At 44.7% G+C, this 27,598-nt stretch overlaps 2 protein-coding genes across 4 annotated transcripts in view; one reads left to right on the top strand and one right to left on the bottom strand.

Moving 5' to 3' along the window:
• GABRA5 (gamma-aminobutyric acid type A receptor subunit alpha5) overlaps window positions 1–23,187 on the bottom strand; it is a 74,036-nt gene extending 50,849 nt beyond the window's left edge. Inside the window, exons 1-5 of one of the 3 annotated variants that reach the window (XM_083610821.1) lie at window positions 22,744–23,187; window positions 20,613–20,768; window positions 4,520–4,641; window positions 1,638–1,705; window positions 1,299–1,519 (exon numbers count right to left, since the gene is read on the bottom strand). In XM_083610821.1, coding sequence (XP_083466947.1) covers window positions 1,299–1,519; window positions 1,638–1,705; window positions 4,520–4,641; window positions 20,613–20,698 — 497 coding nt within the window. In that variant the 5' untranslated portion in view covers window positions 20,699–20,768; window positions 22,744–23,187. Of the gene's footprint in view, window positions 1–1,298; window positions 1,520–1,637; window positions 1,706–4,519; window positions 4,642–20,612; window positions 20,769–21,460; window positions 21,483–22,212; window positions 22,610–22,743 lie in introns of those variants that run through there. The other 2 variants (XM_083610822.1, XM_083610823.1) reach the window with 2 other exon arrangements.
• Window positions 1–27,598, top strand: part of GABRB3 (gamma-aminobutyric acid type A receptor subunit beta3) — a 201,900-nt gene that overhangs the window by 39,218 nt on the left and 135,084 nt on the right. The gene's annotated exons all lie outside the window — the stretch shown is intronic.

Below are 27,598 nucleotides of genomic sequence, written 5' to 3'. Positions count from 1 at the left end.
ATCTATACAGACAGAGATAGACTTTCAGGTAACTTGGTCCAGAGTTCTGAGTTGTCAGAGGAGGGAACTGAGAGAGTGGCTTGCTTAAGGCCACCTAGGAGGTTCACTGCAGGAGCTAGTTGTGAACTGGAGACTTCCTGAATCATAGCTCAGTCTCTCAGCCATGCTGTTACTAGCAATGAGAAAACTCTGATAGGTACAGAAACCTCACAGGAAGGTTTTTATTGTTGCTGCAGCCACTTCCAGATAAGTTTTGCAAAAGGATGTCTGCATCAGTAGAAATGTGATGGTGCTAGCAAAGTCAGGATGAGCCAGGACGAAACTTTACTTGAGTTCCTAATGAGTTCAGGGGATGGGAGAAGAACTCATAATAAGTTCACTATTACAAGTCCAGCCAATTCCAGAGTTTGCCGCTATCATTTGTCATTAATCATATTTTACAGGCAGCTGTACATGATATGCAATGCATTAATTTCCCTATAGATTTTTGTCTGTGTGACCACACTTCTGATGCAATTGTTGCTCCTAAGTAACTATTACAGAACACTTGTTTGCAATTAGAACAACAATAACAACAAGTCAGGCAACAGAGGGGCTTACATTCCATCCTATTTATTAGCAATGAAATTAAAAACAAAAAAATCAGGCCATAGAGGGGCTTATAATCCATTCCACCACCTTTACAAATTGCAGTGCAAAAGTATGTCTTTCCAATATCACTAGATCAGAAAGGACCAGAGCTATGAAAGATATGGATATTGATCTAACTCACAAAGACTTTTAAAAAGCACTCGCTTGATCTGAAAAAGGGCACCTGCTAAAATGAAGCCTCTCTCATGCGCTCGCCAAAGCTTTAACATCATGGTCTGTTAATTAGGATTAGTAAAAGTCAAGGAAGAAAAGAAAAACCTAGTCTTTGATGGTACAATAAGTACCAAACCAGTGACAGATTCAACTTTCTGGCTTAGATCAAAATCACAGCTACAAATACAATGGGAAAGTACCAGTCTTTTGGAAAGAAAGAAAGAAAGAAAGAAAGAAAGAAAGAAAGAAAGAAAGAAAGAAAGAAAAGTCTGCATCATCTGCTTTTCAGATAATTTTTTTTAAAAGATCGGCATTGTTCAGAAGCTGTATGTTAATTGCTAGTTATAAGGCATGATTATGCCTTCTGCTTTCTTTTGATGTTCTCATGCAAAAGACTTTTTCCCCTTGACTCTCCTGTGAAGAACACCAGGCAACACAAATGGGGACTTATCACAGAACAGGCTTCAAAAGAAACCCACAAGATTCATCCTCACCTCATTGTGTAGAGGAGGGTCCCGTCATCCTCAAGGCGCAAAAGCTTGTTAGGAGTGGTCATGTTGTGGGCGATAGATTTTTTACCATTGTGGAAAAAGGTGTCCGGAGTCCAGATCTTACTGGCAAGGAGGTTGTTCAGAGGCAGGCGTTGCATGGGACCTTTAAATTGAAGCCTTTCGTCTTTCCAACTTTGCCGGAAGAAAACATCAATAGTATATTCCTGGCGTAAAACAGAGACCATTGTATAAGTGCCGTAGCTCATAAGAATGAACCAGTCCTCCAGATTATTCTAGCAAATAGCAGCAGGGGACATTTAGAATCACAGCGTTGCAACCTACCATTTCGGTGTCTGACACAGGGCCAAAACTGGTGACAAAGATGTCTGTTTTCACCTCTGTTATTCTCTCTACAACAAAGAAATGTAAACAATTAAGACTGCTCCATCAGCTGGCAATTTGCATCGAGGAGCATCTAATATTATAGCAATAGCAAAGCAAAGAAGGATTTTGCCCTTCAGCGGCATCCTAACTCTTCCACTTAATGCTATGCGGCTTCTGGGCAATTACCATATTGTTTCTGTGTTGAGGACAACATGCTTAAGATACATTGCAGAAGTAAGTACAGTGGTACCTCGGGTTAAGAACTTAATTCGTTCTGGAGGTCTGTTCTTAACCTGAAACTGTTCTTAACCTGAAGTACCACTTTAGCTAATGGGGCCTCCCACTACCGCTGCACCACTGGCGTGCAATTTCTGTTCTCATCCTGAAGCAAAGTTCTTAACCCAAGGTAATATTTCTGGGTTAGCAGAGTCTGTAACCTGAAGTGTCTGTAACCCGAGGTACCACTGTAGCAGCAGTAGATCACCTCCGCCTACAAGAATAATGCAAGCAAGGAAGTCTGGCAGTTCAACAGGCCTAAGTACATGTAGGGGGATGCGGGTGGCACTGTGGGTTAAACCACAGAGCCTAGGACTTGCTGATCAGAAGGTTGGTGGTTCGAATCCCCGCGATGGGGTGAGCTCCCGTTGCTCGGTCCCAGCTCCTGCCAACCTAGCAGTTTGAAAGCACGTCAAAGTGCAAGTAGATAAATAGGTACCGCTCTGGCGGGAAGGTAAACGGCGTTTCTGTGTGCTGCTCTGGTTCGCCAGAAGCGGCTTAGTCATGCTGGCTACATGACTTGGAAGCTGTACGCCGGCTCCCTTGGCCAGTAAAGCGAGATGAACGCCGCAACCCCAGAGTCGGTCACGACTGGACCTAATGGTCAGGGGTCCCTTTACCTTTAAGTACATGTAACTAGGCACACGATGTGGAGCTCCTGGATGTGTGGGCTGCTTCAACAGATGTGCAAAGAGGGGTGCGGACACAGAGGTGCCCTTCCATTGAAAGAAAATGGGTCACTGTACACGCCAAGTTTCTGCATGCCTGCATTAGCAGCCCAGTCCCCACAACCATCAGAAGAGTGAATGAAATGAATGGTCTTTAGCTCTGGTACAAAGAGGACATTAATTATGTCTGCCCAGCTTCAAAAACAACTGGACTGGTAAAATTAAATGATAACATTTAACAATGTCAAATTTCACAACTGGCTGCATTTGTTAGTATTCACGTGGTTGTACTAAAAAACGATTCTCTGATCTTTTTCAACACTGCTTAAAGCTCATTTGGGGTTTTTTTTCCTCTCCCCTTAAGGATTCTATTCTATTCTTGCTTCCTTCATGGAATGATAACGTCATAACAAAGCCTACGTCATTAAGGAAACTCGAGTTTTGCCAACTATTCAGCTTAGTAATTTAGATATGGTATATTGATTTTACATGACAAATCTTTTCAGATATCAGGAAATCCTAGAAATCTTGGTGATGTTTTCTTGGTAATGTGATATACATCACAACCTGGGGCTATAGTAACACTATCAGATATTTAGGTTATTGATTTACAAGATAGAGCATGCTGAGATTTGAGAGGCAACTGATTAGCAATTAACCAAAAACAGATACAGTGGTACCTCAGGTTACAGGCGCTTCAGGTTACAGACGCTTCAGGTTACAGACTCCGCTAACCCAGAAATAGTACCTCAGGTTAAGAACTTTGCTTCAGGATGAGAACATAAATCGCATGGTGGCAGCGGGAGGCCCCACTAGCTAAAGTGGTACCTCAGGTTAAGAACAGTTTCATGTTAAGAACGGACCTCCAGAGTGAATTAAGTTCTTAACCCGAGGTACCACTGTATAGGGAATATTCTATATGACTTCTATCCAGATATTGAAAGGAAGAACCTACTCTGTAGGTAAGTGTGATGACCCTGGGGTCAAACTCCACTTTTTCAGTGGATGAAGATCCTCTTCAAATGAAAAGGTATCTCTTACTGAAGGCAGAGCTAGATATTGGAATAGATCCGTGTTTCCTATTTAAGGTTTATTCTGATTATGGTTGCATCTGAACTTTTATGGAGTCTCCAGCCTGAGTCTGTATGGAGCTGTCCAGAGTATCTGAGTACTCAAACTATTGAAGGGGTTGTGGGTGGTTGTGAGGGGCACGGCCTCAACAGTGGTGGCACCTTGACAGCTGAACTCACTTCCTGTTCCTGTTCCAATAATGCCTAAAGGCCTTTAGGAAGTGACTGAAAGCATTCATTTACTGGGACATTTTGCAACCCTTGACAAGTCATTCTATTACTTGGTCTCCACTACATTGTGGCTGGTGTTGTTTAATTGTTCAGTTCTCATTTTTTGTTGTTGTATTGCTTTAAATCTATATTGAAGCAATTCTGAAAATGTGGGATTTAAATAATAAACAGTATAGCAAGTGGCTTTCATATAGTCTTGCAGCAAAGCCATTATAATTTAGAATCAGTGTTCTCCTCCCACCCTCCCCAACTTCCTTATCTGGTTGCAAGGCCGACGTACACACTGAGGAGGTGATCTGACTTCTCTAGGTCTGCTCTGAGAAGGATTCAATGGATTACAAACTCTGTGGGCCAGGGATGCTTTTTCTAACTTGAAAATGGGAAAATCTTTAACATACAACCAGTGAGAAAACAAAAGCACCAGGGGATTTTTGAGGCACTCTTCTGCTGCTTTCAGCACACCTTCTGGAGATCTCGTAACCATCTCCCTCTGCTCCCTAAACACATCTTTGGTCATCTCTTACTGGGACACGACTGCATGCGGTTTTAAGCATTTTCCCCTACAATGGCATGCTTGTAGGAACATCTGTTGTACCTCCCAGGCCTGGACGAAGCCTGTTATCATATCCATCCAGCAGGCCGTCCAGAATCCTAGTGAAGATGGTGATGTTATCATTGGTATCATATTTCCCTGAAGCTGTTGGCATCTGTGAGAAGCTGTGAAAAGGGGGGGGGAGTGGAGAAGACACATCAATAAAAACTGGGAGAGACAGCTAAAGAGTTAAAGGTTGTGTCATCGATCTCATAAGCATCTGAGAATGGATAGCTTAAACAAGGACTGCAGTAAAATGCAATGGCTTGGTTGCTCCTGGATTTTGCTTGTTGGGGATTTCTACCACTGTGTTCCACCATCATGTGTCACGCAAACAGGTGCCCCATAACATGCATAACACATGTGCATGCTGCATCGCAAAAAGCGTGATTCACCCTATTGTGAGGGCTTCTAGGTACAATTTGTTTCCTCTTTTCCAGGAGTAAATCAGAATCTACTGGTAGGTCCGGTGGTGCCTGGTGTCCATTGGAACTGATAGGGTGGAAGGCAGGGAGGCCAACAGTAGGTGGAGCCAGAGCCAGTTACAGACAGAGCCATGCCCTGATTGGTTGTAAGTTCAAAGGCAGGCAGGTGGGGGCCAGCTGAGGATGCACTGAGATTGCTGGGGCAGTGTCGCCTTTGTTCAAATGGACCAGCCGCTGCTGGGTAGATCAAGAAGTAATTTGCAGCAGATAAGCAAGGCTTCTGACTCTCAATTGTTTAACAACAGTGACAACAAAGCGTCCCCCCCTCCTCATTTTCTAAATTAAGCTGGTGATATCAGGGGTGGAAATTTGGGGGGGGGGGACTGGAGAGGGGTTTTTTTTGTGAAAGAGCTGTGCATTCAGTTTTGGTATTAAAAACAAATTCAGTTTGCTCAGAAGCTCCCCGCTCCTTAATTCTAAATGTATGTTGCCCCACTCAGCCATTCTTTTCCACCTGGTTAGTAGATCTTGGAGTTCTAGCAAAAAAACAACTAAACACCACGAACCTGAGATTTGTTCACCCTTCTTTATCCATTCCCTTTTTGTCACCTTTCTTTGTTTCTCTAATAGTTCCATAAATGCAGTCCTTTTTTTCTTAAAATATGTTTAGGGGTACTCTCATTTTGACTCAAGAAAGTCACCATTTTATAGTTCAGATCGGGGGAAATAAATACAGTAAATGGACAAAAGTACACAAATTCACAAAATGTTTAGGGGTATGTGTAACCCCATAAAAAAGCACTGCATTAATGCATATGGTGTGGGGAAACTGGCTTGTGGACTGTTCCACTTCTGACTGCTGGTGGGCTTTTGTGGCAGGGCTAACAGGACTGGATGTTCCATTCACACATAGAGAGAGAGAGAGAACATAGGAAGCTGTGTCAGACCATTAACCTATCTAGCTCAATACTCTGCACTGACGGGTAGTGACTTTCCATGATATCAGGGAAGGAGTCTTTTCCAGCCCTTTCTGGGGATACTAGGGATTGAACCTGGGACCTTCAGCTTTCAGAGGCTGGGTTAACGACTTGTTCCTCAACCTGATGAGGCTCATTTGACAAAATGGAGCCTTTGGGGTCATCAGCCCAGCCCTGTGGGATTGCTATGTCAAAGCAATTCAGCAGGTTCCTTCTGTTTAGACCAGGCATGGCCAAACTTGGGACTTTTGGGACTACAATTCCCATCATCACTGACCACTGGTCCTGTTAGCTAGGGATGATGGGAGTTGTAGTCCCAAAACAGCTGGAGGGCCAAGTTTGGCCATGCCTGGTTTAGACCATTAAATGCCAGCTGAAAGTGTTTCTGTTCCTCCAGGCTTCTGCATGCAACTAAGCATACATCTTTCCATTAAGGCTGCTTTCTAATTTTATTATATATACAGTCATACCTCTGGCTGCAAATGTGATCATGTGGGAGGCACATTCGCAACCCCCAGCATTCTCAGCGTGAAGCACCGCGTCTGCGCACGCGCATGACGCAATTCGGCACTTCTGCGCATGCACATGACATCATTTTGTGCTTCCGCACATGCGTGAGTGCCAAAACCCGGAAGTAACCCGTTCCAGTACTTCCAGGTTCAGCGCAGTCCGCAACCCAAAAACGCGAATCCCGCAGAGTTCGTAACCCGAGGTATGACTGTATATATATTTACATGGTTTTTATTGTATGGTTTTATGTGTGACTGTTGGAAACTGCTCTGAGATTTTTTAAATGAATAGTGGTATGTAAATATTTTTTTATAAATAAATAAAATAAACCGCTGGTCTTCAGCTGGTGGGTTGGAACCCACAAGTGGGACACGGCTTGATCTGAGGTGGGTCTCAACAAGAGCACTACCACCATGCAAATGTATGGTAAAAGGTTAAAAAATGGGTCTCCAAATGCTGGTTTGGATTAGAAGTATGTCCTGGGCCTGAAAATGTTGAGGACTACTGGAATAAACCAACCCTTCTTCCTGATAAGAGGGTTTTCTATGTGCAGGGAATATTAGAGATACATTCAATCACATGAGTCCATGCACATAGTTTGAAATAGTACAGTCCACAGACAGGTTTATCTCCCACAAATGATATTTGTAAGCACCAGGCCTCAAATTCTAAGCCAGAGGGCAGGAACAGTCTTTCTATAATCTCTGTAAGGTGATGACAAGTCTCTTTCTCACCCCTACTCAGAACAACTTTAAAAACCGTCATTTTTTTCTGCTTTAGCATTACATTTCCCACCAAATTCCTAGACATTCTGCTGCACCCATTGCCTTCCTTTTCTGCTACTGCTGGACAGACTCCAGAATCTGAGATGAGTAAATGGAAAACATTTGCAGATATTTGCAGATAAGTAGCCAATGGGTCAAAGGCCTTCTTCCCTAAGTTGATCATGGTCACCGTCAACGCGCCGCTTTAATTAAGTTGCAGCCAGAGGATCAAATTCTGCCATCTGCTACACAGAGTCTTTAGCAACATTTTAATCCTATGAAATTGTTATTGCGAGCAGTGATGGCCACAATGTTGTGTAATGCCGAGCAAAACCATAATGGAAGCTAGATCTTCAGGGATCCAGTCCCATGGCCATTCTCACTTAACATGGACAATAAATGCCACTAGGATCGAGAACGGAACAGGGACTGCCCATAGCTCCTGTAGGCATGGAACTGCCACCCTGTCATAATTAGTGTTCTTAACAGAGGACGAGATGGTTGGACAGTGTTCTCAAAGCTACAAACATGAGTCTGACCAAACTGCGGGAGGCAGTGGAAGACAGGAGTGCCTGGCGTGCTCTGGTCCATGGGGTCATGAAGAGTCGGACACGACTAAACGACTAAACAACAACAACAAAATTACAAATGATTTGGAATAACAGTCACACTCTAGTGTTACACATAATATAATAAAGGTAAAGGGACCCCTGACCATTAGGTCCAGTCGTTGCTGACTCTGGGGTTGTGGCGCGCATCTCGCTTTATTGGCCGAGGGAGCTTCCGGGTCATGTGGCCAGCATGACTAAGCCGCACCTGGCAAACCAGAGCAGCAGACGGAAACGCCATTTACCTTCCCGCTGGAGCGGTACCTATTTATCTACTTGCACTGGTGTGCTTTCGAACTGCTAGGTTGGCAGGAGCAGGGACCGAGCAATGGGAGCTCACCCTGTCGCGGGGATTTGAACCGCCGACCTTGTGATCGGCAAGTCCTAGGCTCTGTGGTTTAACCCACAGCGCCACCCGCGTCCCTACACATAATATAATACTGCAGCAATTCTTAGAGGAACCTTAGAGGTGAGCAACCTTAGGCCCAGGGCCAAATACCACCCTCCAGGCCTGTCTGACCCTTAGGACTCTCCCAAGGCCACATGCCCCCTCCAGCCACACCTCCTACTCTCCCCCAGGCCACACTCCTCACACTTCACACCCTCCTGGAGTATTTTTGCCAGGCTGGAATGTGTCCTTGAACTCTGATCATTACTCTTGCTTGTCTACCTGGAGGAGAAAGAGGTTATGTGTGCTTTGAGAAACTGGCCTCTCGGCCCCTGCCAGAGCATTGCACCTCCCTCCCTAAGCTGAACAGAACCTTCCCAGGCTTTGGGATGGAGTTGTGAGGGGAATAATAATAATAATAATAATAATAATAATAATAATAATAATTTATTATTTGTACCCCACCCATCTGGCTGGGTTTCCCCAGCCACTCTGGGCGGCTTCCAACAAAGATTAAAAATACATTAAAATGTCACACATTAAAAACTTCCCTGAACAGGGCTGCCTTCAGATGTCTTCTAAATGTCAGGTAGTTGTTTATCTCTTTGACATCTGGTGGGAGGGCGTTCCACAGGGTGGGCGCCACTACCAAGAAGCCCCTCTGCCTGGTTCCCTGGAGCCTTGCTTCTCGCAATGAGGGAACCACCAGAAGGCTGTCAGAGCTGGACCTCAGCGTCCGGGCAGAACAATGGGAGTGGAAATGCTCCTTCAGGTATACTGGGCCGAAGCCGTTTAGGGCTTTAAAGGTGAAAACCAACACTTTGAATTGTGCTCGGAAATGTACTGGGAGCCAATGTAGGTCTTTCAAGACTGGTGTTATGTGGTCTCAGCGGCCGCCCCCTGTCACCAGTGTAGCTGCCGTATTCTGGATTAAGAGATCCTGCAGCCCTCCTCCCTCATTCCCAAAGCTAGGTAGAAGTGCAAGAAAGAAAGCTACCCGCTGGCACTGCAAGTAGACATCACAAATCCTGCTTGCACTCAGATTCTGCTTGTGGGTTTCACAAAGCCATATGCATGGCCACTGTGAGAATTGGATGCTGGACCAGATGGGTATTTGGTTTGATCCAGCAGAGCTTTTCTTATGTTCTCTCTGGCTCTGGCAATCTTACACCTGTGTATAAGCATTTTTCTCCATTTGATTGGGTTTCCTCTGCTCCATTAAGGAACTTTATACATGCCTGGAAGTTAACATTCGCAGTCTCATTGAATACCAAGAACGATGGATCATATGGTCATCTTAAATTCTAACTGTTGTCAAAAGCATCTGCAAGATTTCTTTTGGCCATTATGGTAAAAGCTTGGGGTTTGCTTAGAAATTTAGAAACAGTGAATGCAGACCAGTGACAAAAGCAGCTAATGTACTTACTGTTCCACTGGCCAGGCTGAAACACGGGGAAAGCTGAAACCCTTTGTGCAATTTCTCTTCTCTAAGGGCAGTAAAAGGATGCCATAAAGCATTTCCCCAATGGATTTTTAAAAAACTGAAATTGTGTTTGTCTTCAAGGAGACATTAAGACTAGCAAAAGCCTATGATTCTTGTCTAATCCAACACTCTCCTGCTCCCGGTATTTCTTGGAAGCAATTACATCCTATGTTATGTAATATAATATAGCACTACATTGAAAAACTATCTAAAAAGAAGGAATCCAATGAGCTTTTTAGAAAGGGAAGTCTGCATTGTTTGGTACCTGGATGGCTGACACTTCTTGGGAAGTGTGCCGGTGAATTCTCTTTCATTACACAAACTATTTGTGGTTTGAAAAGCTTTGGTGCAATTTTAATTCTGCCTAAAGCTGCTTATAAGGAAACAACTTTGAGAGAGAAACAGAATACGGAGAAGAACTGGAAGCCTAAAATGGTTTCTAGTGATTTCCAGTGCCCAACTGGACATCATATGCAAGCCTTGACAACAAGTAACCGCAGTCTGTCATTGTCTTCTCCCCCCCTCCCTGTCTCCCTGTCTCTCTCACACCTGTTTGTGTAATCTCATAGTAATAGGGATGGTGATGCTGAAAAATTGTGAATGATTTTGCCTTCCATGTGAGTGATGTGAGCCTCCCTCCCACCCTGACATCAGATTTTATTTTGCTGGGCATTTCACCTGCCATTTTTGATGGTCTCAGTGAAGCTGAACTGATTGGACTATTAAATTGTTTTGGCAAGAGATGCAATTTGCTTGATTCAGCATATGTTTACCTGCATGAAATATGTGCTGTTTGCATTCTTTTTATTTATTTAAAATTCCAAGCTCAGAAGAATAAAAGAGCTTGGCTCTGTCTAGAATCTGATTCCAATGTTCCATAACTATTATGGGTTTTCTCTGGGGGAAAGCATAGCTCCATTTGTGAGTGAGTCCCTGGAATGTGTTGATTGGTAGCCTGAAATCTCATCTCTTTGTTATGTTGGTTGGCAATAAAATGAAAGAGTACATTTTTTCTTATTGTGCCACTTGAAAAATCCACTCTGGGCCACTTTAACTGTTATCTAATTCTTTTACAGAAAGCCTTATTGCGTAAGACACAAGATGCAACTCACATGTAGAGCATTACATAAAATGGTGTCTTTTTCACAGATGCCTTCCCCCAACTGGCTATGCTTCCCCAAGGATGACACCCCCTTTTGCACAGGGAGTGAAATGCATGCATGCATGTTATTGAAAAGCAACAACATGAATTTGGGAAACCACTTGCGATGGTGACTGTTGTAGTGAAGCCACCACAGGCTGTGTTTTGACATGTTATTAATCAGGAGGTTACTCTGGTGTCACAAGCAAGTGGCATGTTATGATCTGTGGTGTGTCAAAAGCTGGCAACTATCTTCAAAGGTCACACTATGGTAGCTTCACCACATTGGTCACCATCCCAATTGGGTGTCTATATCCACACTAAAACATCAACCAAGGTAGAGGCGAATCATTTTATCCAGAGTAGATTACTCATGGAATAGTGATGGATGTTTGATCTTTAGCAAAATGGGCTTACAACTGTTCCCCAAAAAAGTATTAGGCACATATGGTAAAGCAGATTCCAAAACTGTCAAAGCAATCAGATGTCTCCATAATTTGGGAGCACTATGACGACACTGTATGCCAGAGCTCTCTCCCTGAGCAGGGAAGGCTCATCCAGAGTTGAAAACTCAAGGATCTGGTTAATGACTTTCTAAGAACCTTCAGGATTCAGTGCTTAGCACTTCCTCAGTACTTCACCATCCTTGGTCCCACTGTTAATAGTTCCAAACAAGAAGAGTGAACCTACCATGGCTCCCAGTCTTGATGGCTATATAATGCCTCTGTGATCAAAGGCACTATGATTCTGAACATGGTGAGCAACAACTGCAGGAGAGGGCTATTGGGCTTGCATCCTGCTTTTGAGCACCCCATCTGACTGACCGATATGGGAGAGTATTCAGTCAAGCAAGAATTTGTGTTTGCCTTTGTCTGACTCATGCTGGCAGCATATTGACATGTTGGATTTGTGAAACTACAGAAAAGGATATGTATTATATCTGTATCCTCCAAGAAGCTCAGAGGGGCATTCTGCTGCACTATGACCCTAAAAAGGTAGGTTGGGTTGAGCCCTCCAGGGCTGATTGGGTATTAAAACCTAGCTTCCCCACATCCAAATCAAACACTCCAGGTACTGCACCAGACTAGTATGTGCCCTAGTTCCTTCTTTCCTTTAATACTTCTCTGTTCCACAACTTCAGAAGTACTGAAATAGAAAGCGATCACCAAAGTTATTGGCGGGCGTGATTTATGTGGCTTGATCAGAAACAAAATATTGGGAGTTATTAGCTACTGGGAGAGTGTAGAGCTTTTCATCTGAAATATTAAAAAACAACACACTGGTGAATGTTCTATGGGAAAGAATCTTACGTCAACGAGGTTTGCCCTTAATGAGCTCCTTCCATTTCTGTAATTAAAACCGATGGATTAGTTTTGACATCAAGTGAAATGTAGCTCCTGATACAAATTCTGCTTATCATTGATGGCTCTGGGATGCATGGATCTCACCCGTGGAAATGGAGATCTCTGAGAGTGTCTCTTCACAACAGGGAGACTGAGTTTTTATGATTCAGTCCCTTTGTAAATTTATTTCCCAGGAAAAGAAGCAAATCTAATGAACAAGGAGGCAGAGAGAATACTTTGCAATATCTTCATAAAGAAAGGGTATAGCATGAGGCAGAGAACCATTTTAAAGAAAGCTGAAAGTGCTTTCAGAGAGAACCATTAGCTGTCATGGTGTACAGACATCTCTTTCATTTGCCCCCGTTGCCTCAGGTCAAATAGTGTTTGCAGGTTTTTAAACAATACAAAACCCTTAATCAGGGGCCAAAGAGGAATGTGCAGTACACACGAAGCACAGCATCACTTTTTTAAAAACTCTGAAGAAAATGACTGTGGGAAGTCAGTGGAGAGTAGCGGTGCAAGGAGACTCACGATAAAATCCTTCCCTGAGCCATGAAGCCAGTCACTGCCTCTGAGCTTAAGCTACCTCACAGGGTTGTTGTAAATATAAAATGGCAGGGGAGAACCATGTATATTTCCTTCAACCCCTTGAAGGAAGAACACAATAACATATAATATATATCCCTATTAACATCAGCAACTGTTCTCTGTCTTCAGCTTGCAAAAGTGACAAAAAAGAGTACGAGTACAGTAAGGAGGGAGGGAGGAACACTTATATGTGAAGTACTTTGAATGACTCACTCAGCTAGTGCCTTCCAGTTGGTTTGGATTACAGCTCCCATAACGCTTGACCACTGTTCATGCTGCCTGGGGCTTATGGGAGTTCTAGTCCAAAACAGCTGGAAGGCACCAGGTTAGGGAAGGCTGCTCACCTGATGGAGGGAAATGGCAGAGTATTGGCCTGTTGCAGCATACTGTCTTTGCTAAAGACTGGCAGATGCCTCTCCCATGCTGAAGACTTTCTGCTGTTCATCACAATCAATCTCTTCAGAATGCCAGAATAATATTTGTTGCGTATCAGTGCAGAACACAAACTTAAGAGCGTCCCCATCTATACAATGTCCAACTCATGTCAGGGTGGAAAGTCTGTGATCTGAGTTGACATATTATAATACATTCGCAAAACTGTCTCCTATATTTGAAGTGAGTGAGAGAATATGCAAAGTATCTTACTGGAGCATATCTGGAGCTGTCTGATTTTGGAAAACAGTTATTGGGTTTCCTCGAACTTTTCTAACAGAGATGAATGGTGGGAGGGGGGAGTTCCCCCCTCTTCCCAATTCTCAAACAATGTAGGTGCAGTTGCCACCCCAATTTCATGTGTGTATGGATATTCACCACTTAAAACATTTATTGAAATGTATCAGTATAGGTTAGGGACACTGGTGGCACTGTGGGTTAAACCACAGAGCCTAGGACTTGCCAATCAGAAGGTCGGCGGTTCGAATCCCTGCAATGGGGTGAGCTCCCATTGCTTGGTCCCTGCTCCTGCCAACCTAGCAGTTCGAAAGCATGTCAAAGTGCAAGTAGATAAATAGGTACCGCTCCGGTGGGAAAGTAAATGGTGTTTCCGTGCGCTGTTCTGGTTTGCCAGAAGCGGCTTAGTCATACTGGCCACATGACCCGGAAGCTGTACTTGGCCAGTAAAGCGAGATGAGTGCCACAACCCCAGAGTCAGTCACAACTGGACCTAATGGTCAGGGGTCCCTTTACCTTTACCTTTATCAGTATAGGTTCATGGGTTTGAGGGGAGAGCAGCTTTGGGTGTACAGAAAAGGGGAGGGGAGAATAACCACCACACCTGCTTAAATTTGGATAGTTAGGTGTGGGTTTCAAGCATAGCCAGTGCGTCACCTAGTACATTTCTCTTCTTCAAAATTAAGAATTTTCAAGATATATATTTAGCAGCATTTTGAAGCTTCTGTCCTGATAACAAGATACATTGCGTATGTTTTGCTACAGTATTAAAACCAAAGCTGAAACTATTTTGGAAGGAGCTTTCTCCATTGTTACAGCTTTGGATGGATGTTGCATTAAAAAAAAAAAAGCCTTTTGAAGCATCACTATGCTGCAAATTTACAACAAACTTTGTTTTGGCTCTACTTCCTAAACGTTTATTCCCCCCCAGGATTCATATTGTACTTCTTGGCCAAAAAATGCTATCCAAGTGCCTGGCAAATACTTTAGCTGCATAGTAGCCTATGAATAAAAGAGGCCTCTCTGAATTCTACAGTGACTAGGAAGGCCATATATTGAATCTCTTATAGTACATTGGATTTTAGTTTACTGCTTTTACAAAATGCACCGTAAAACAAAAAGTAATTACAGAAGTGCCTGGTTGTGACAAACAACAACTCTAGGTGTCAAATGGCTTTGCTGAAAATGCTGCTTTAAATTATGGGACCAAGCCTTATGAAGATCTATAGGGCCTTTCTGAGGAATCCCCAAACATTTCACAAGCTAGTTACAAAACCGCAGCTAAACGAGGACAGAATTTCTGTGCTTTATTATGCACGTTTTCCACACATCCCTGCATTGCTGAGAGAATTGAGCATCAGGACAGTCTACAGCCAACATTGCAGTGAATTAGGAACTTTACCCCTGCAGTTGGTTACAGGGATTTGTTCGGTGAGTTTTACCAATTTTAAGAACTGCTTTACTGCAAGGATAAATGGCAGAATGCAGAAAGGCTGCCTAACCCTGCTGGTTGGTCTTGTACTAAAACGCCTGATTTTGTTACCGTTCATTGGGAAAGCTTTATCCTGAATCACACAAGAGGGCTAATTTTCCTGGTTCTGGCGTCTGCATCTGATTGTGTGTGGTTTTGGTTTTTTTAATAGAATCAGAGAATGAAAGAAGATACAAGGCCAAATTTCATCTAGAAAATGTTGGCTTGCATTTAAGACTCATAATAGCTGAAAGAATGCAGATAGATAATTTAGTCCACTCTCCTGCTTTAAAATAGGATGAGCTATTCTGAAGGAGGAGGCTCCAAGTGGGAGCTTTGCAGATGAGCCACCAAGAGCTTTGCAAATGGGACAGCCTTTCTGGGATCACCTGAGGATTCTGGGTAATGGTGTTCTGGCTGCTAGCCAGAATCAGGAACCACAGGCAATTCAAGGCGGACAGTCTAGCACCCTTACTGAGCATGCTCCTGGTCTCAGGTGACCCCAGAAAGCCAATCATTTGCCACTGCATATTCTAAAGCTCCAGATCTGCTGCATTCCTTCTCTTTGGGAAACTTGCTGCTGAGGGCAGCACACCAATCCACCCCAGTTCCTTGCCAGATCTAAAGAACTTGAGTGCCTAATGATGCTCATTCTTCAAAAGCACCTGTCTTGAGCAAGCTCCCTGTCTCGAGAAAGTCGATTCAATTCCTGAAGTGCCTTTAAAGGGGATTTGAATCAGCGGAGCTTGGTCCATTGGGGCAAATGGGGCACTGCACTTCCAGCCTCTGTCTAGCCTCAGCTAGTCTCCACCTTCATGGCTTTGCCTGTCACTGGCTTGGCTCTACCACTGTTGGTCTCTGCCTTCTGCCCTGCCAGTCCAAATAGGCACCAGTGACCACTGATTTGCACATGGCCATGATATAAGCAGAGCAGGGTGTGTGTGAGGATTTCACATTTCCCTTTTCTGCACTTTCCCTGCCTTGCAGCAGCAACCTTTTCATGTGTTCTCCAGTGCAGAGATGCACAGCAGCCTGCATTTCTCTCATATGGGCAAGACGTGGACCTTCTATTCTAAGTGGGATGGAGAAACAAATAAGCAGAGATGTTAACTTTTTCTCATCCCTCTTATTCATCCTTTCCACTTCTTCTTCTTCTTCTTCTTCTTCTTCTTCTTCTTCTTCTTCTTCTTCTTCTTCACCCTCTCCAAAGCTGCTATTTGGCTTAGTGAGATCTCATTTACTTCTCTTTTAAAATATTTTTTTATCATGAACCTTCCCTTCATCAACATACTATGTTGATGGGCACCCATTAAAACCACCTACTAAATCATAAAATAGCAATTAACAAATACTAAAATGCAACATCCAACAAAGGAAGAATCTTATTAAAAAAACACACACAGAGAGAGAGAGAACAGATGAAATACTCATCAATTTACAAAACTTCAAATACCTGGGTAAATAAATCTTAACTTGGCCCAGAAATGCTAACAGCGTCAGTGCCTGTCATACTTGTAAGGGCACGTCCACAGACAGGGCACTACCAACTTTATTTCTTAATATCTAATTATATTTGCAGTCCAGCACTTTAGCACTAAATGTGCCTTGTCCAAAGTCCAGTGGCCAAGGTAAACAACTATTATTCCCTCTACTTTCTGCTGCTGTTCTTTTTTAAGAATTGGAAACTTCAGGCAAACCTCCCTTCCTTTCCCCCCCCCAGCCCTCTTGGCTAAATAAGCCCCTAGCAATCATTTGCTCAATACTCTGTTCAATATAATAATGAAGCTAAACAACGCAAATACTGACAGATGCATGAACTGCAAAGCAGCAGAACCTGTGTCCTCACATCTCTGGAACCTTATATAAAAGCAAAGACAGAGGGCCGATTTACAACTCATGTGACACACACAAATCAGTTTTAGGCCTGTTTTGTCTGGCCTGACTTCCTACCAGGAGTCCTGGGAATTGCACTGCTATGTTCTACCTCCCCAGCTGGAGGCAGTATGACTGACCGCCAGACAGGGCATCACCAGAGGAGAAGGGGTTGTTGCTCTTAGGTCCTGCTTGCAAGACTGTAATGAAGCTGCTAAGATGGAAGCCCTTGCTAGATATCCCTAACCTTCCACACAGAACTACAACTACATGAATGTCCTGGGCAGATAAGCTTAACTGGTCTAGCCTTAGGGTGTTCATGCACCATACTTTACAGAGGACAGTCTCCTTTTAAAGAGCTGTCAGAGGACAAACCTCTATTTGAAGGCATCGTGTTTTTGAAAGCCCTGTCTGGGTCCAAGAACCATAAGCTGGGAGAAGAAGGACCTTGAAATTGCCCATCCACAATCAGCACCTGGACAGCACCCAGGTCACCTTGTGAGTCATCCTCACAATGGCAATGTGCATTTCTCTTTAAACTATAGGAATCACATGCTTTTAAACTTTATGCACAAATTTATGTCCTTTTTATTAATGTTGTATCAATACAAACAGCCCCAAGCAAGAGTGCTAGAGGTTGGCTTCACCCTCACTCATTTTCCCTTTCACTCTTGTCTGCTGTGATCTTGGAAGCTATTGGAGAGGGCTTCCTTGGACACCTCCTATCTTCCTTTCACATTTCTGCTCCAACAACCCTTATTCTTCACCACCCTGCTTCTTAAACTACCAAGTAAGCAGAGATCAGTGTCCCAACTGCCCAGGCAACCAGAACAATATGTCACTTTCCTGTGAAGCCAGTAATCCAGCATAACTCATCCCAACCCCTCCCAACTGGGATATACCCCACTATGAGTTTCTACTGTATTCTGGGCAATTGGCTTGTTTTGTCTACTTTGGTTGTCCATTTCTTTTGTGACTTCATCAAACAAAAATCTGAGGAGACAATCAAATACAAGGAAAACTTTTTGTTGTTCTTGTTCAAGACAAGGTCCTGAGGTCCAAGCATTTGCAACATCTGGCTTGGTTTGCTATCTAAAACATGAAACTTGACTAACCTATATTACATTGTTTTTTGTAAAATAAGGTTTCTACAAAGCTCTGAGGAAAGGACAAGGGTGCATTAAAAAACAAACAAAAAAAAACAACCCCCCCCCAAAAAAATATCGGTACATTTCTGGTTAAAATCGTTCCACTGAAATCCACCGGGGTTGCATTGATAATTGCAAGAACACAAGAGTTTTCTCCTTTCCCTACAATAATCAAGTAAGAATGTAGCAACTCTGGATTTAACCTCAATGCTCGCCTGTATAGCACATTACTAAAGCATTCCCCCAATGGGTTCACCAAAAGTGTTGATTTGATTTTCCCCCTCTACCCACCCAATTTCTCAAATGCAACTTTCAGATTCATTCAGTAGTAATTGTTCAGCATTTATATTGCACTTTTGAGTGGTTTTTCTTTCTTTCTGATCTTTGCAACCATTTTATAGGGTGGGCCAGTGTATTTCAATATTTCAAACAGAGAAGTGGGGGGTCAATATAGATGTGCATTCAGTATGTAGCAGGCAGCTGTGTACTTTGCTTTTCCTTAACTAATCATCGAGGGAGAGGAGTCTGATTCCAGTGATGAAGACAGCTTTCGCTCTTCCACCAAGAACTGAATGGAGATCAGGTCTCTTCACTGCCTAAGAAAACAACCCCCCATTGCTAGTTTGGCCCTGAGTCTGGCAGAGAGTGGCTTGCCTAAGGCCACCCTAGCGAATTCATATTTCCAGAAGTACACAGGAAAGAGTTAAACAAATATAGGTAGAAAGCAAGCCATTGCCCTAACAGTATTCCCACTTCCTTCAGCTAACCAGGAGCTTGCAACCTATGGGCACACTCCCTTTCTGTTGATTTACAGCGATGCTGACTTTTGTGATCCCAGAGCGCTGAAGTGCTGGAACACAAGCCTGGCTCTTCTTATGGAGGAGAGGGCAAGACCCCAGCTGCTCAGCTCATAAATCAGATCGGCTGCTTGGCTATATGAATCAAACAATCCTGAAGCTTGGGTTTCTCTCTTTTTCACCCTGAACAGGGCCAGCCCTCAGTATTAGGCAGAGGAAAGTGTCCACTGCAGGCAGCAATTGCTGGGGGGGGGGGGGAGGGGGCAGTAGCAGCATTCCCCCCCCCCCACCTACACAAATAATTAATCTTCATTCTCTCTCTCCCCTGCCAACCCCACCAAAAATAATAAAAGCATGAAGAGGATAAGGCTACACTAGTAATCCTCTATGGATAAAGACAGCAAAATTATGGGGGAGGGGTGGAATTGTTCATAAACAGGATATATTGCAACTTATGAAAAAAATACTTATCCCTGCCCCCAGAGGAGGCAGACTTCTGTACCTGCAGGGAAGGGCAGGCAGCAGAGTTGCACTAGCTGTTTGCTGCATTTACTGATCTGAAAGGAAACATTCCTTTAAAGCGAATTCTGCATATGTCCAGGAGCAGTGCTATTTTTCTAGGAAAAGAGGTGCTGGAGCTCACCATGAACTTTGTTCTCTTATAATGGCAATGGCACCCATCTGAGAGGTGCTGGAATTGAGTTTGGCTGGAAAAAAGCCCTGTCCAGGAGTACTGTGGACCTTGACTTGGAAAAGTGCCATTTGCTGCTGCTCAGGGGGGGGGGGATGTCTGGGGCTGCCCTTGATGGTTGCATAACCTTCTTCTCCCAAGCATCTTACTCTTTCCATCAGCCACCAACCCCAAGGGGAAGTGGAGAAGGTGTTCTCTGGCAGAGGTTGTGAAACCAGAGATCAAGGGGTCTTGCAGACAAGCCCCATAACCCAATGGGAAATGATGCACTGAGAGTGTCATTTGCCAGTGACAAGGAGACTTGCTCTCTGATTCACCATCTTTTGTAGGAAGGGAAGGGAACAGAGGAAGGAGGAGGGCTCAGGGCATTTGAGTCTCACCCTGCGTGTAGGAAGACTAGACCAAAGTCCAGAAAGGGAGATCCATTTGAGTAGAAGGAAGGCTGACATTTCTGAGCTTCCGCCTCCCATATTGTCTACTTGCCACATCCCTGTTCCTAATGCGATCACTGTAGCAGTAAACTCAGGCCATGGAACATGCTCAGAAGAGTTAAAACAATGTGCTTATGCATGATATAATGGGTCAATAGCCTGGGGAACTGAAGGTTGCTTTGCCCATTTCCAGAAGGGACAGAAAGCAGGTGTGTAAGTGACGCCCCCTTCAAGCCAATGCAAGAAGAAGGGACTTGTGCATCTGCCTTGCTGCCTTTCGGTGTGATGCACAAGTTTTCAATACACATGGAGCATGTGCATTTCACTAATGCTTTAATTCCCCTTTCTGGAGGGTACAAGCAGTAACAGGGAAAGCTAATGAGCAAGTTACTCATGCAATTATTTTGCTTGCTTTATCGTGTTTTCAGGCACACAGTGAACTGACTGGCTCACATCCCTGTCCCTTACAACCACATATATTGAAGAAGAAATAACGACGATGGCGACAGTAAAACACACTGCATGTTGTGTGTCTGGTATTTTACATGAGCTCAGAAATATCCTTATGTATTAGGTCCATATTGTTGCTATTTTACAGATGGGGGAATTGAGGCTGGCAAAACCACAATCCTGATCACTCCAAATCCAGCATTCTGTCATTGTACCACATCCATTTCTTGGCATCAAGTATGCATTAGGATGCTTTCTCTTAACTCCTTAGAACTAATGGTTTCCATTCATTTAAATAATAATAATAATCATCATCATCATATTACATATGGTAACTTACCCAAAATGACTGGCTAAACTCATAGAAATGCTGAGCAGAAAGCAGTTTTTGATCATGATAAAACCAGAGAACATCCCATTGTCCATTCCCAGTGAAATTATTAACAGAAGCAGCTGATTTTGCAGGGGTATACCTTTCGCCACCTTTGTTCTGAAACTGCAGAGGACAAGAGAGGCAGAAATGCACATAAGTGTTAACTTAAAGCCAGTAACTAGGTCAGATATCAAGCAATACACTGCACATCATTTGTCTAACCCATTGGGGAGATATTCAGAACATTCCTCAAAGACCCCAAATTCGTTGAGAAGTGGAATTTACATAAGGTTGTGCGAGCATCTCTCTCTACATGAAGGATGTCCAAGTGTATTCAGTTACCCTGAGCTGGTTGGATAATGAGGACCCCAGCGTATTCGGGATCTTTTGAGGTTGCAACCAGTTCCTATAATTAAGTGCCTTTCCATAGATGTATTGATATAGCGATAGATCTGATCCACGAGTCGCAAATCAGGCAAGGAAGTACTTGCCCTGCTCACAATGGAACATCCATGGCAAAACAAATGTGTGAAAACTACAAAATAGGCACTTAACCTTTCCTCTTTTTAATTATTATGATATGCTAGTGTGTGTGTGTGCATGTCTACACACAGACACACTTTGCTCAGATGCCCTTTGTCTCACCTGGCTATTTTCTTAACCGCAAGAAGCTAGCTGATACATCCTGGAAGTCAGAGTACACACATAAAGAACGGTATATAGAAAGCAAAGGCCTCATTTGCTTTGAAAGCCCCTTAACGACACACTAAGGAGTTGGGGAAATGGGGAGGGGGGCTGGCATGGCAACAAAATACCTGCTTGCAGGATTGACTGGTATTCCTTTATTTGCCTGCCTGCATACCTGCCTGTCTCCCCGTCCCCCCAAATATTAAAAAATCTCCTTATGACTGTATGCGAGGGAAGCATCTCTCCCTCCTCTTCCTGATCTGTCTGATCGGGATGCAGAGGTGACAAAACAAAGCAGCCTTTCAACTCTGGGCTCCTTTCCTCCCCACCCCCCGCACCTGAGACTAAAATAACCCTGCACTCCACCGAGCCATGCAATGGAAGCAGCGAAGGGAGGTTCTCCTCCGTTTTTCAAAGTGCTGTGGCGACCACCGAGCCCTAAGAAGAATTCAGGTGACCAGCGAAAGATACCAGGAGTGGAGATACGACCTGGCCCTAAGTGCAGATGATTTTTTATTTTATTTTTTTGATTCCTCCTGGTGGAAAAGAGGGTTCCTTGCCTCCTCCTTCGAACTGGTCCAGATCTGGACCAGCGGATGTCTCTCCCGCTTCACCTCCCTCGCTTGGCCAGAGAAAGAGGGCACTGCAGAGCCGCAGCAGTCCCCCTTACCTCTCAGCAAAGCCTCTCTGCCACTGATCTCTTGCCCGGGGATTCACACGCAGACCCGCGCAAACAGCCCCACCCCACTTTCCCCCCACCACCATCACGGCCACCACCATCCCCACCCCAGATCTCTGGATCCCTCTCTGCCTAGATCTCCCTGCCAAGTGTGCATGCACCCCACCAACCATCTTCTGACCCAAGGAAATGGCTGTGTACCCGTGGCCGGATCCACGCAGGACGGGGTGCCTTGCAGCCCTTGTTGCTGCTCCCGCTGCTGCCGCTGCTGCTACTGCTTCTGCCGCTGCTGCTGCAATGAAGCCGATGGAGCGCCCGGTTCTCCTCTCGCGCCTCGCCGCGCTCTCCAACTCCCGCAAACTCCGGCGAAAGAGCACAAGTGCGGCTCTCCCTCCGGCTCCATCGCTCTGGCCAGCCGGGACAGAGGCGGGGGAAACCCTCCCCGTCCCGACCCCCCACCTTCAGCCGGCGTCCGCTGAGCGATCCAAGCGGACGGATGGAGCGCAGCTGCACCAGAGCAGCCAGGCCAGCCAGCAAAGTTTGCCTCCGTTCCCGACCTGCTGGCGGGCTTGAGGAACTGGGGGGTCGCCTCCCCCGAGGAGATCCACCCTCCCTTGCTCCCTTCCCTCGGTTCTCCTCGCCCACCATCCCCGCTCTCCTGCGGATCTCGCCTGCTCCGTGGAGATGCGCTCACCCAACCGCGAGTTCGCCGCGCAGCCAAGAAAAGCTTACCAGCGCTGGTCCCCCGATTGGATTTCGCCTCCCTTGCTGCTCTGCTTTTGAGCTGGGGTTGCCGCGGTGATCCAGGCTTCTCTCTTAACAGAGCATCTTCCACCTCGGCGCCAAAAAAGCGTGGTGGTGGTGGTGATAGCGGCGGGGGGAGTCTAGAGGGGAGTCAAAGGTAAAGATCCAAGTTACAACCCCCGTTTCCAAGACTGCTTGGCCGGCTGGGGGGTATCTCTTTGCTCCCCCTCGATCTCCCCTGGTCCTCTCCGTCACCCCTAGTCTTCCCCTCGTAAAATCCACATGGCTTCTCGCTCCGCTTGTAGTCGAACGGCTGCCAAGCAGACGCGCGCCAGCAGAGGCCGCTGCACGCATGGCAGAAATAGCCCAGATTAATCACCGAGTCCCTTTCCTTACACAGGAGAACTGGAGACTGCTAAGGCAAGCGCTTCCTAAATTGTGCTGTTTCGAAGGAAGGGGATTCCGAAGGCAAGGGATGGCTTCTTGCGTGCTGAACTGGGGTTTTTCAGTTTGGGGAAACTTGAATGCAGCGTAGAGAGGGAGAGATCTTTCATTTTGTCCATGTGCACACACACACACACACACACACACACGAGAGAGAGAGAGAGAGAGAGAGAGAGGGCATTTTCAGTGCGCAAAATGATTTGCCCTTTTTTGTTCTAAAAAGAGTTTGCTTAAAACTGATGACATATTTGTTGTATTTTGTAGTGGTAGATATGTGTTGCCGCTGCTAGGATGGCAACCTTGCTCAATTTACTTCCGAGTAAACTTGACTAGGATGAGGCTCCAAATGCACATGCAATTCCACCATAGTTAATCGAGGTTTCTTGGCAACGGGGTCTATATAATACATATGTTTACATGTGAACATAAATATTGTATACATGCGAGCAATGCAATGGGTGGAACAACCTTGAGATGCAAACACAAGACGATAAAGGTGATTTAAACAGATACTGGTTTAGATCCATACTTAGTCATGCTTAGAGTAGGCCCACTGAAATCAATGGGTTTTGTGTCAGTCATGGCTAACGTAAGAACCATTCATTTCAACGAGCCTCCTCTAAGCAGGATTAAGTTGGGAGCCAACCTAATATTTACTAATAGCAAAAGGATGGTGTTTTCTGAAACCCTGTAAGAGGTGAGAATGTCCTTCGCTTCAGTGGATTGAGCTGTAGGTCAGACAGCTGATTCTCACCACCTCACCCCACCCAATAATAATAATAATAATAATAATAATTTATTTTTGTACCCCGCCCATCTGACTGGGTTTCCCCAGCCACTCTGGGCGGCTTCCAACAAAGATTAAAAATACATTAAAGTTGTTGCTACCATCAAGTTGCCTTGGGTGAGTTCCTGCGTTTTACACACCATTCTTCCTACAACTTCTTTATGTAATTCCTCCCCTGCAAGCATTTTACAGAAGCAGATATCTGGACACCATCATGAGGAAGGGACATGATGAAGGCTGAAAGAAGGAGACAATGCCACACAATGCAGGAAGTAATTTCACCAAGGGAACTCAAACTTTGTATGTCCAATAACACAGGTAGAAACCACATCATGCTTCATTACAAGGGGTCTTAATCCTAAAGATGTGAGCCCAACCACACTTAACCAAGTCTCATTCAACCTAGTGAGCATGTTCATGGGTAAACATTGATAGGCTTAGGCTATAAATTACACCTGCACTTTCTGAAAAAGAAATCAGAATTATCTCTCACAAACGTCTGGATTTGTGCACATCTGTTGTTGTTTAGTCATTTAGTTGTGTCCGACTCTTCATGACCCCATGGACCAGAGCACACCAGTACACATCTAGATCTAAGCAAATTTGCGCTTGTTTTTTCCTTAGGTTGCAATGTTTTCACTGTTTCTGCCAACTGTGAGAAGGAGCAGAAAGATATTGCAGAGACTGAGCTCTGTTCCCTGAATGCATGCACACGAGTAAACACACACACAAATTGTGTTTCTGAGATTCCACATTACATTAGGTTCATGTTTCCCAGTTTGGAATTATGTTGTTGTTGTTGTTGTTGTTGTTTTGCAGTTAATTGAGCCAGATGGTTGTTTTTGACAAGAATACAGTTGAGATTCTCAGAATGCAAAAGTCTGTGTCCGGTATTGAGCATCACATTTTGCAGTTCAGCTGCATGATACACAAAGCAATAGCTTTGTCGAGGTTGCCCTTGCCCTCCTCTGGGCTTCATCCTTGCAGCTGTATGGCCTGGCTTCAGCACAGTGGAGAGAAATGCCTGGCCCTGTTGCTGCGGCCTTTGGACTTTGTAAAACAACAACAGCAGCAGCAGCAGCAGCAGCAGCAAAAGGAGTTCCTCTGTACGTGTACAGAGCATATTCCCTTGCTTCAACCACAACCTGCCTTCAACCTTCACACATGTGGAATTAGAATACAAGCTAGCCTGGTTTTGCATTTCCCAGTGTCCCCACAGTCCTCGCTTCTGTTTCCTCTCTCAGCAGTCCTAACACAACACTTTCTAGCTGCTTCTCCTCCCCATCACTGCTGCTTTTGGCTCTTGTCAACTCTTCCATCCCTTGTTGCTTCCTCCCTTCTGGTCCTCTGCTGGTACCTGGTTCCTTCACTGCATCCCTAGACCTGACCTACAGTATCCAGAGGTCCTTCAAATGGAGCTCCTGCCACAGCGAATGCTGAATGCTCCCCAGATTTGGCTACCTTGTTGGATCTCTGGGGCTTCTTCGTATGTTCTTTAGCACTTTCCATGTTGCACTCTCTCTCCAGATATGTAAGCTATGAACTGATCTCATTGTGTAGAAGGCCTCTGTGCTAGTGGCCAGGACCATAGCGCCATGTCACAGCATCTGCTTTGCATGGAGAAGGTCCCAGGTTCAAGCCCTGACATCTCCAGGTTGGACTTAGACTGTTTGCCCTAATGGTATAATTCGGTATGAGGCAGCCTCCATTGTTCCTAGTGATGGAAGAAGGCAGGAAAAGCTCATCCATACTGGGGAAGTGCTGTAGCTCAGTGGTTGAGCAGATGCTTAAAGAAGAAGAAGAATCAGGGCTTTTGTTTAGCTGGAACTCACCGGAACTCAGTTCCAGCATCTCTCAGGTGGGCGCCATTGCCATTCTAAGAGAACAAGGGAGGCATTCATGGTGAGTTTTGGCACCTCTTTTTCTAGGAAAATAGCACATGATGATGATGATGATCTATCCCACCTTTCTTCTAAAGAGCTCAAGGTGGCATATATGGTTCTCCCTTCCCATTTTAACTCAGAACAAACCTGTGAGGTAGGTTGGGCAGAGAGATGGTGACTGGCCCAGTCACCTGGTGAGCTTCATGGCTGAATGGGGACTTGAACCCTAGTCTTCCAGATCCAACGCTCTAACCACTACACCACACTGACTCTACTGGTAGAAGTTCTCCACTTCAATTACTGGCCTCACCTCCTAGCGATAGGAAATTGCCCTGTCGGAAACTCTGAAGAGCCACAGCCAATCCGTGTGGACAATAGTCAGCTTGATGAACCAATGGTCTGACTCGATATAAGGTTGCTTCTTGGGAAGACCTTCCACGTGGAGAGCTGTTAACGGAACATGGGAAGTGGGCCAAATATTTTGAGGCTGAGATAGTAAAGGCCTTTCAGAAATCTGTTCTTGCTTTTGTGGAGGGAGCTGCTTGTTTGACAAAAGTCTCCAAGCACTGGGAATCATATCCTATGTCAAAAGTAGCCTCTTGTCTGATGGTGTACATTTCAAACGCTTAGCAACCTCACAGCACCAGGAGATAATGTGTCTTCCTGAAATCCTGGAAAGCCTAGCTTAGGTTGACAGTGTGGACGGCATGCAAAGCTTTCTGATAGTCTCATTTTTATATTTATTATGCATTTTGTGTTTTTATATTGTGATTTTATGTTGCGAACCGCCCTGAGACCTGCAGGTATAGGGCTGTATACAAATTTAATTAATTAATTAATTGATGATGATGATGATGATGATGCAAGCCTCATAGGGGTGTTAATGTTTCACTCCCAATGTTTCACTTAATAAGGAGCAAGCCCCACGGAGCACAGGGGGAATTACCTTTAAGTAAACATGCATAGGGATACGCTGTACAGTGGTACCTCAGGTTACAGATGCTTCAGGTTACAGACGCTTCAGGTTACAGACTCCGCTAACCCATAAATAGTACCTCGGGTTAAGAATTTTGCTTCAGGATGAGAACAGAAATCGTGGCGCGGCAGCAGCAGCTGGAGGTCCCATTAGCTAAAGTGGTGCTTAAGGTTAAGAACAGTTTCAGGTTAAGAACAGACCTCCAGAACAAATTAAGTTCTTAACCTGAGGTACCACTGTATTGTGGAAGGATGCCTGGAAGCACACACACACACAAAAGCCAGATCTCCTATTTGGCAGCCTTATGCACAGTTACTTGAAAGCAAGTTCTGTCGAACTCAATGGGGCATCTGCAGAAACATGTAGCGTTTCACTGCAGGAGTGGGGAAGGGGGATTTCTGCAGCTGATTTCTTTGTCAGCTCCTACACGACAAATTCCACCTCCTAAAAGAAAACCCCAATTCTATACAATTGTTTAAAAGTACAGGAGGCCTCCACTGTATATTTGCCAATAATGCCTCTATAATCAATGAAAACGTGAACGACAATGATATGAATTATTACTACTAGCAGGAGTATTAAAAACACCCTGTAATTTGTTGCTCTTTAAAGTGTCACAGGACTAACATGGCTAGTCCTCTGGAAATTGTTACTTTTTCCACAGTTGACACACTACGGCCACTTCCTCATAATAAGACAGCCAAGGTCATCTCTCTTTGACAGCCTGTCCGTTCGCTCCAAGGAGAGTTGACT

Source organism: Podarcis filfolensis (assembly GCF_964270895.1).
Source record: "Podarcis filfolensis genome assembly, chromosome: 4".
Taxonomy (NCBI): Eukaryota; Metazoa; Chordata; class Lepidosauria; order Squamata; family Lacertidae; genus Podarcis; species Podarcis filfolensis.
This window is presented reverse-complemented; position numbering and strand designations above follow the sequence as displayed.